This window comes from Octopus bimaculoides, chromosome 11 (genome assembly GCF_001194135.2).
Source record: "Octopus bimaculoides isolate UCB-OBI-ISO-001 chromosome 11, ASM119413v2, whole genome shotgun sequence".
Taxonomy (NCBI): Eukaryota; Metazoa; Mollusca; class Cephalopoda; order Octopoda; family Octopodidae; genus Octopus; species Octopus bimaculoides.
Window position 1 is genome coordinate 53,891,496 of NC_068991.1, and position 10,257 is coordinate 53,901,752.

Here is a 10,257-nt window from a genome sequence, read left to right on the forward strand (position 1 = left end):
GTTGAGCGAAAACACCTAAAGCTCTACGAGGCTCCGGCAGGGGATGGTGGCGAACCCTGCTGTACTCTTCCACCACAACTTTCTCTCACTCTTACTTCCTGTTTCTGTTGTTCCTGTAATTCAAAGGGTCAGCCTTGTCACACTGTGTCACGCTGAATATCCCCGAGAACTACGTTAAGGGTACACGTGTCTGTGAAGTGCTCAGCCACTTGCACGTTAATTTCACGAGCAGGCTGTTCCGTTGATCGGATCAACTGGAACCCTCGACGTCGTAAGCGACGGAGTGCCAACAACAACAACAATTGTTTGCATAATTTCTTATATGATGCGTAGCTCAGTGGTAAAACTAACGAAAGAGGTTACAAGTTCAACTCCTTTCAAGGACAAAAATGCACAGTGGTGTGTATCAACTTTATTTTCGATAACAGTTTCAAATTTTGGCTCAACGTCAGCAATTTCGAGAGAGGGGACAAGTCAATTACATCGACCCCTAGTGCTCGACTGCTACTTATTTTATTGACCCCGAAAGGTATGAAATGTAAGGTCGACTTCGGTGGAATTTGAACTCAGGACGTAAAGACGGACGAAATGCTGCTAAGCATTTTGCCAGCTCGTTGCCTTATCTTTATCTTCTCTAGTGACTTTCATTGTGGCGGGTTCGTATATGCACGAGAAGGAAGACTAATCTGAGTCTGAGTCGGATTATGAGTCTGAAGCTGTTGAAACCTGTTATTTGGTAAAAGCTATAAATATGGCGACACTCACGGATACATAATCGTTTCATGAAGCATCTTGTAGAGTAACAACCATATTTTAGTTTATTAATATTTCCCTACATAGAACCCATCATAGAACCAAGCAAAAAGCATATTCGTTATATTATACTGCACAAGTTTTATCAAGCTACTAATGCAAGTCAAACAACTAGAAATGTGCCCCAAAGTTTTATGATCAAGATGAGGAGAATGAAAGAACTTGCAGAAAATGGGTTGGAAAATTCAGACGTGGCAATTTCAATTTATTTGATAAACCTCGATGAGGGCGTCCTTCCAAAATGGGAGACGAAATGTTGAAGCAACATTTGCAAGAAATCCTGCTTTGAAAGTGAGAGTTTTTTTTGTTTTTTTTTGTTTTTTCAACTGTATTAGATGTTATGGGTATGCGGGTGTTCTGAAAATATCTCACGGAATAACACGATCGTGCCCTGCATAGCTACGGGTTACCCTTTGGCAAGGCATGACACCCGTTCAGCCACCCTATCAAGGATATGGTGAAGCCATAGGACTGCAGTATGGCGGATTATGAAAAGGAAGCAGAAGAGCTCAACAGAGCCAACGGTGCATCATACATTGATGTTGAGCGGAGGAATCCTAGAAGATCAACTGTCAGGGATCACTAAGCTCTATCAAGAGAGTTACTGCAACGCATCCATTGGTGTGGCGTCCATGGTGGTGTAATCAGCTAATAAAAGATTCACTATGATCGAAGCTCCTAATTCAAATTCATAATCATGGGACTGGATCGTATCATGGGAATCCGTGAAAGTTGCGAAAGAAAAAAATATTAGCATTATGACCATTCATAATCATTTGGAGATGGGAAAAGTTACAAAGTGGTGGAAAATTGGTTTTCATGCTCTTTCGGGAGCAAATCGTTGACAGAGGCATTGCAGTTTGTATCTAAACTCAAATTTTATTAATAAAAAAAAAAAACTTGTACAGCATCCATGAGAGTGGTTTGACCCAAAGAAAATTTTATTATTTCGAAGAATGTGGAAGGAATTATTCACCTTGAGTTTTTAAGGGCCGAATCAAGCAATCACTTTTGAAGTCTTCTAACAGTAGCTTCACCATTTTGAAGACTGCTTTGAATAGAAAACGTCTTACCTTGATAAATCATAGTGAGTGGAGGTTCTCGGTTATCAAGATAATGCTCGATTTCAGACCGCACAAGTCACTAAAAATGTTCTGCAATAAATCGGGTGGAAAAACTGCCACACCCAGCATATTCTCAGGACTTTGCTCCGTCATCTATTTAGATCTTTGCAAAACCATTTAGAGAGGAAAAGGTGGCTAGCAGAGTAGACATAGAAATTGAATTGAATACTTATACTTATTCAAAACCAACGGAATTTTTCAAATTAGGCATTCAAAAACTTACAAACAGATGGAGAAATGATAAAACTGAAGGAAACTATACAGTTATTTAAAGTTTGCAATATTAAATATCATGTTGTGTCGCTGAGGTCACCTTTGCCTTTCATCCATTCGGGGTTGATGAAATAAGTACCAATTGAACACTGAGATCGACGTAATCGACTTACCCCCATCCCCCGAAATTTCTGGGCTTGTGCCAAAATTTGAAACCAATATTATGTTTGTACTTTTAAATAAATACTAAAAATCAGACAGAACTATCTATACAAGTTGATGCATAAAAAGACGTGACGAACGAAAAATGTTATGAGAATACCTAATTTAAGCTGAAACTGTAGTTATAATAAAACACTAAGATATGTCATTCCAACTACATCCACGGAAAAAAAAAAATAAACAGACAACAATCAATGGAAGAACATTTAAATTATGTTCTGTAATGATGTATAACATGCTTTGTTAGAAATATAATTTATGTAATGTAAATATGTATATTTTAGTACATGAAAACTGGGATATATTTTATGCATGCACTCATATCGATAACCCATAGGAAATATATGCAGTGAACGTATATTGAATAAAATTCGTATATAGTGGTGTATGTATGATGCACAGTAGTAACGTTGCACGTAGGACATGTCATAATGATATTTATGTGTGTGCGTGTGTATGTATGTGTGTGTGTGTGTGTGTGTGTGTGTGTGTGTATGTGTGTGTGTGTGTGGAATGCATTCTACATTGATTATTGACATAATATAATACTTTTGACAAATAAACTTTGATCATAATCTAACCTGGCAATATATGATGTGTTGTAACAAGTCGATATTAAATATATGGAATATGTATGTCCATCCATTTATCAAATGTCAGTTTCTTTATTTAAAATGTCGTTTTTATGACACCAGTATTGTGCATACATATATACATACATACACACACACGCACGCAAGCACGCATACATACATACATACATACATACATACAATTGACGGGCTTTCTTATGGTGTCCGTCAACATTGGTCAACTCGAAGCTAAAGTAGAAGAGATTTGTCCAAGGTGCCACGCCGTGGGATTGAACCCGAAACAACGTTGCTATTAAACCATCCAGGCATATTTGAAAATCTCGATGAGTGCAATAATCATTCCGTACCATAAGTGTTTCAGGTGTATACTTATAATTTTGTCACCTTCTGAACTTTTGGTAGGCGGAAGTTGAATTTTCGTAATGTTTTTCAGATTTCTTAAGGGGAATCGGTTAACTTAGTATTTTAAGTGAAAGGTGTATATCTTATATTTCGTTTAGTAGAGAGGCTTTTGACAACTGGTTATAGAAAACCGTTTGAGAAGTGAATTTACTTATTGTTAGAGTGTGGCTAATGTTACTTGAGACTGTTAATGTGACATGTGATATGTTGTTGCCATAGCGTTACTGATTTAGCTATTAGCAGTATCAATGACTCTATACTTCTCTAAACAGCTTGGTATAGCTTGTTTCTGGTTAATGTTGAATACAAATGTTGACTTATTTCCTGTTTCTGTTGGTTTATTTTCTTTATTATTTTCTTGGTTTATTTTCTTTGTTAGCTACTAGATGCTGATTTAGATTTCTTTTGTATTGGCCGACTGTGTCTGCGACTGTTTCTAGTTTTTATCTGATTGGCAATTTTAGACGTGTTAAAATAGGTTGTATTTTTCAATGTTACATATATGGAAACTCATACAATTATTTTGTTGAATATGGAATCCCAATCAATTATGTTGTTGGATGGTATATATACTGCAGTGTCTCTGTTAGTAATTGTGATGTTGTTGATTTCTGTGAATTGTATTTATATTTCTTTCTAGAAGTGGTTTAACGGGGATTTTTGAAGTTTAAAAAGAATGTTTTTATCTTGTTCCCTGATATGTCTCTTGTGATACATAGTCTGCACCAACTTCTACCATACGTCATGTATTTTCTTAAAGATATCTTATAACAAGGAATTAAGATTTTTTTTTGTGATGTTCTTATTCCAAATTCATGTCAGTTGTTCTAGTTCTATAGAAACTGAATGAGACATTCTGACCGGGTTCTTCCAGAATCTGCTTTAGTAGCACTTATAGCACTAAATTGTATTATTACGGTTGAACTTAACATTCATATGGAGCAACATATCAATACATTGAAATATCGATCTCTCTACTGTGTTAATCTATAGCAACTAATGCAGTACTTTCCTCACAACTACGTAGACTATGTCATAATCATTATTCTGTATTCAGAGAATTATTCTCGCCTTTCATAGAATCTTGTTAGATGGGCTTTCGTAATGAAGAATTCCTGTGGTTTCTGGTTAATTTTGACTTATAAAACGTTTGTTTACACGTTGGTAAATTTTTGAACCGAAGACCAAATATGGTGCCGAGCATTCATCTTCAATGTTTAGGTCCTTGTCCTCAGTTTCATTGAATGTTTTGCTTGCTCAGTGTGAAGAAGGACATCACAAGAACCATGCATCAAGAATTTACCTGCAGTAATAATGGCTTTCTGCAGTTATAAGATTGTGAGTTTGCAGCAGATACTTCCTTTCGAGTAAAAGGTTTTGTCGCATTCAAGGCCTCAGCAAGATACCCCCATTGGTCGTCTCCATTCTTTTGTCCATGTTAATATATACGATTGGTATCATCTCATTGTCGGACAAAATGCGTAGTGGCATTTCTTCCGACTTTACGTCCTGAGTTCAAATTACACCAAGGTTGACTTTGCCTTTCATTCTTTTCAGGGGCGATAAAATAAGTACCAGTTGAACACTGAGGTCTATGTAATCCACTTACTCCCTCCTCCTAAAATTGCTAGCCTGGTGCCAAAATCTGAAACCAACATTTTGTTATTTATAAATGGAATAATTAAAATTTTAGACGCTAAGAATCTCTAATGATTAAAGTATATTAAACATGCATGTATAGGAACATCAAACGAGAATGTAAAGAAAGAAAACCAGTTTAAAGCAGTCGAATATTGAATTACGAATTATTTATTATAACCAAGTATATTATCGCTCTGCTGCTGGCAATAGACTTTGTTCAGTTTTATTGCTCCTTTTTACAAGGACATAAGTAAAGGTAGTTGTAAAAATGGAAGTGAAAGTTAGACATATTTTGTTTGGTGCAAGAAGCCATATTAACATATACCTTATTGATTTATTGGACAGCAAAGAAGCTGAGGGCTACAGCACCATAAAGATTTTCACTTTATTTCCTTTATATATCCTATATGTGTTTATGTTTATATCTAATATCTTATAAATATCTTACATCTAATATCTTATAAAATATATTTCCAACGTGAGATTTTCCAAATTTATGTATCAAAAAAATATTTCATTGCGCTGCTATTACTTTTGTGTGTGTTTTATCATTTATCTCGAGTTTGGATATTATTTGTTATATCTGTATATCTAAAAAGTTAATCTTTCTTTCACGTACTTCACTCATTAGACTTCGGCTATGCTGGGGCAACACCTTGAATGGTTTAGGCGAACAAATCAACCCCTGTACTTAAACGTACTTATTCTCTTAATCTTTAATGCCGAACTGCAAAGTAAACAAACCAGCACCGGTTGTTAAGTGGTGGTGGAAGGGAACACACACACACTTATATATGGGCTGCTATACTGTTTCTATCTACCATATTCACTCACCAAGGCATTGGTTGGTCCGGGGTTGTAAAAGAAAACACTTGCCCAAAGTGTCGTGCGGTGAGACCGAACCCGGAACCACCTGGCTGTCAAGTGAGCTTCTTAACCACACAACTAGGCCTACAAAAGAAAAGGCAATACCACAGACGAATTATTTCTTGGCTCAGCTGCAAATACGAGGCAAATCTTTGAGCGAGAGGTCTTAAAGTAAAATGAATTATACGTAGTCTGATCAATAAGTATCCGGACTGTTGCCATAGTAACGAAGCTAAAGGACGCAGAGTAAAGCCACTTAGCACAGATTGACCTTGAACTCTGCTGTGCATGCGCATTAAGTTTAAACGTTCTAGCTCACTTCCGTTGTTTACAGCAGTGCTTGGAAGGAAGATGTGTAGCGTGTGATCGTCGCATTGACCATGACAGAGAAAATTGTCATGGTGATACCTGCTCAGAGGCCTACGCAAAGTTGCAGAAAGCGTATGGAGAGGAATGTATGAGCAGCACACAAGTGTACGGATGGTTCAGACGTTTCCAAGATGGCCGAAAAAATGGTCGATATTGACGAACGATCTGGGAGACCCGAAAACAGCGATGTTTTTCTCAGTTCTGCTGGTTTTGGATCTCCCAGAACGTTCGTCAATATCGACCATTTTTTCGGCCATCTTGGAAACGTCTGAACCACTCGTACATTTGTGAGCTGCTCATACATTCCTCTCCATACACTTTCTGCAACTTTGCGTAGGCTTCTGAGCAGGTATCGCCATGACAACTTTCTCTGTCATGGTCAATGCGACGATCACACGCTACACATCTTCCTTCCAAGCACTGCTGTAAACAACGGAAGTGAGCTAGAACGTTTAAACTTAGTGTGAATGCACAGCAGAGTTCAAGGGCAGTCTTTGCCAAGCGGCTTTACTCTGCGTGCTTTAGCTTCGTTACTATGGCAACAGTCCGGATACTTATTGATCAGACCTCGTATAACTTAGATATTCTATTATTTACATCGTTAAAAGGAAATTATTCTTATAAAAACATTTAACAGAATGACTTAACAATATATACAAAGAAAGTTGCTTTAACAAACTTCTGTGATATAGAATTATTTCTCTTTCAATTACAAAACATGAAATTCTTTGATGGATTTATAAAAATATTCTTCTTAATCTCTTTCAGTTCATTAACAGACTGCTGAGGTCTACGCAAATTGGATAAAGATGGCTTTGAATGACAGTGTAAAGACGATGTTACCTTCATTTGATATATCCACTTCTCATCAAGTAAGACTGGAGGATTCAGCCGTTAACCTTACAGCTCACCACTTAAACACAACAACTTCAACTACTACCAGTACTACATCTATTGCCACTTCGGCAATAATAGCATTAACTAACTCCACACTTCTTCCACTGATATCAAGCACAGTTACTCATCTTCGTACATCGACATTATTTGAGAATATAACATCAGTACCAGCTTACCTCTGCAGCTCTCCCGGTCAGTAAATCTCAAATTTATGTGCTTCAAATTTACCAACATAAAAACTATTTTATACATTCTATTTGATAAAATTTATCATTTAAAGTTATTAAAATTTATCGAAACCATGTCTAAATCCATAAATTCGGAAGGCGCCTACCTTAGAGGTTAGGACACTCAGCGCACGATCGTAAGTTCGATTCCCGGCGGCGCGTTGTATCCTTGAGCAAGTAACTTTATTTCCCTTTGCTCCAGTCTATTCAGCTGGCAAAAATGATTTATACCTGTGATTCAAAAGGACGAGCCTTGTAACAGTCTATGACACGTTGAATCTCTCTGAGAACTACGTTAAGGGTACGCGTGTCTGTGCTCAGCCACTTGCACGTTAATTTCTCGAACAAGCTGTTCCGTTGATCAGTTCGACTGGAAACCTCGTCGTTGTAACCGACAGAGTGCCAATTTAAGTTTATCAACCATAACGTATTTATTTTTCTCAATACATGCTGCTAGATACGATCGTAAGTACCTGATCGCTGTTTTTCCATTTTTTTTTCTTTTGTTATAGAACATATTTTCCTATCAGACGGTGAGTCCATAGCCCACACCACTCACCACCCGTCTATATCATGAATTGTTGTTGGCACTCCGTCGCTTACGACGTCGAGGGTTCCAGTTGATCCGATCAACGGAACAGCCTGCTCGTGAAATTAACGTGCGAGTGGCTGAGCACTCCACAGACACGTGTACCCTTAACGTAGTTCTCGGGGATATTCAGCGTGACACAGTGTGACAAGGCTGACCCTTTGAATTACAGGCACAACAGAAACAGGAAGTAAGAGTGAAAGAAAGTTGTGGTGGAAGAGTACAGCAGGGTTCACCACCATCCCCTGCCGGAGCCTCGTGGAGCTTTGGGTGTTTTCTCTCAATAAACACTCACAATGCCCGGTGTGGGAATCGAAACCGCGACCCTATGACCGCGAGTCCGCTGCCCTAACGAGTGGGCCATTGCGCCTCCACATATCATGAATACACATCCTTTAAAGCAGTGTTTCTCAACCTTTCTTTTTTTTTTTAACTTATGACTTAAAAAGGAATTAGCTAATCCTATCAAGTGGTGCTATTAAGTTAGGCATGGCCTGGACCAATCTTTGGTCGAACCATATCTAAGTTATTAATCGGATGGACCCTCATAATCATTGGATACTTAAAAATCCTTTTATATTTTTATAATTAGATATGAAGAATTGTAAGGCGACGAACTGGCAGAATCGTTAGCATACCGGACGAAATGCTTAGCGGAATCTCATCCGTCTTTACGTTCTGAGTTCAAATTCCGCTGATGTCGACTTCGCCTTTCGTCCCTTTCGAAGTCGATAAAATAAATACCAGTTGAACACTGGGGGTTGATGTAATTGTCTTAAACCCTTCCCCAAACCTGCTGGCCTTATGCCAAAATTTGAAATCAAATATTAAAAAATTGTTAAAATATTTTGTGCAATGTAAAAGTAAAACCAATTTATTGCAGATAAAATTCAACAACAAAATCTTAGATGGACCCACAAGGATCATATTGACACCTCTTGAAAAAAAACTGCTCTAAAGGAAGGAGATATTCTCCAGGTAGTCTCGTCCGAATCTGGCAGTATGTATTAAGAATGAATAGATACGAAATTGTTTGGATGCTCGCCGTCCTGCGTCCCACTCACGAACGTCAAAACCTATCAGTTTCATGCCTATCAAATATTATCATAGCCTTCCTCGATTGTCAACAAACCTCCACAAAATTTACGTTGTGTTTATTAAATCTCTTTAATGATACATCAAATAGCTGATGATTTTAGTTCCCATTCACTTGTTACGTAAAAGGAGTTTTTCATGCTGTCGCTGCCAACGAAAATCATTTTAAAGACAGCCTCAAAAGTGTGTTAACCCCTTTTTTGCTCTTGTTTGTGATGTAAATTAATTGTTAATTTAGATATAATTAATTTTGGTGGTAACGGTGGGAAAGCACAAGTTTTTTGGGATTTTTTTTTTTCAGAAGAAGAAATAGGTCATTTAAATCAGACCTGATACTTCTATCATTATGATAGAAGTATCATAATTATTGAAACATCCAGAAGAGTAAGGCGGTGGCAAAATCGTCAACGCATCAGAGAAAGTATTTTGCCATTTTTCTTCCACTTCGTTACGTTCTGAGTTGATGTTATCGACTTTTACGCTCCCTTAAGACAGCTGGCCTTGTGCCGAAATTTGAAACGATTATTCTAGAGCAGTAAATCTCAATCTCTTCGACATTCTGGTGCACTGAAGATCAAACCAAAAATTATTGGTGCTCTTCGCAAAGAAAGTTTAAAAAAAGAAAAGTATTTTGATGCAAAAAAAATTATAGAAAAAATGAAAACTACCGTTCATCTTTGTTTTATTATCAGTTATACGCGTGTGTAATAAATTTATGAACGTCTTTAAGATTCTCAAGCATTAATATGGATTTTTTTTATAAGCCTGAAATTATGTTTTTACAAATCCTCGTCCTACTTAGATACCGTTGAAAAACCAGTGGCCTATAGAAATAACAGAAAAATATCAACTACATTTGCAAATAATGCTAATAGCTTAATGTCATTATATAATTGAAAAAGCTGAATTCAAACCTAGCGAGGGAATGAATACTGGTTCAGTATGTCATTCTAAAGATCAGATTAAACGACCAACGAAAGAATCATTGTGCAAGTTTTCCTTAGAGACGCCATTGACAAAAGAATTAGTCAAATGGTTTTATACTCTTTTTTTTTTAATCTTTAACTTTCTATATAATGTTATTAGAATTTCTCAGATGGTTGCTACAACAACTGACTCAGTGAAATCTAATATATTGTTGCTGCTTAGCCTAAGGTTAGTCTTCATCAATGAGCAAAAAGAATTCCAACCATAGCCATCTCCTC

General features: G+C 37.1%; 1 protein-coding gene across 1 annotated transcript in view; it reads left to right on the forward strand.

The window, feature by feature from the left end:
• LOC106869862 (sodium/potassium/calcium exchanger 4) overlaps nucleotides 1-10,257 on the forward strand; it is a 186,659-nt gene that overhangs the window by 97,278 nt on the left and 79,124 nt on the right. The window contains exon 3 of the mRNA XM_014915782.2: nucleotides 7,013-7,333. Within this exon, the coding sequence (XP_014771268.1) occupies nucleotides 7,054-7,333 (280 nt within the window). The 5' untranslated portion in view covers nucleotides 7,013-7,053. The remainder of the gene's footprint in view (nucleotides 1-7,012; nucleotides 7,334-10,257) is intronic.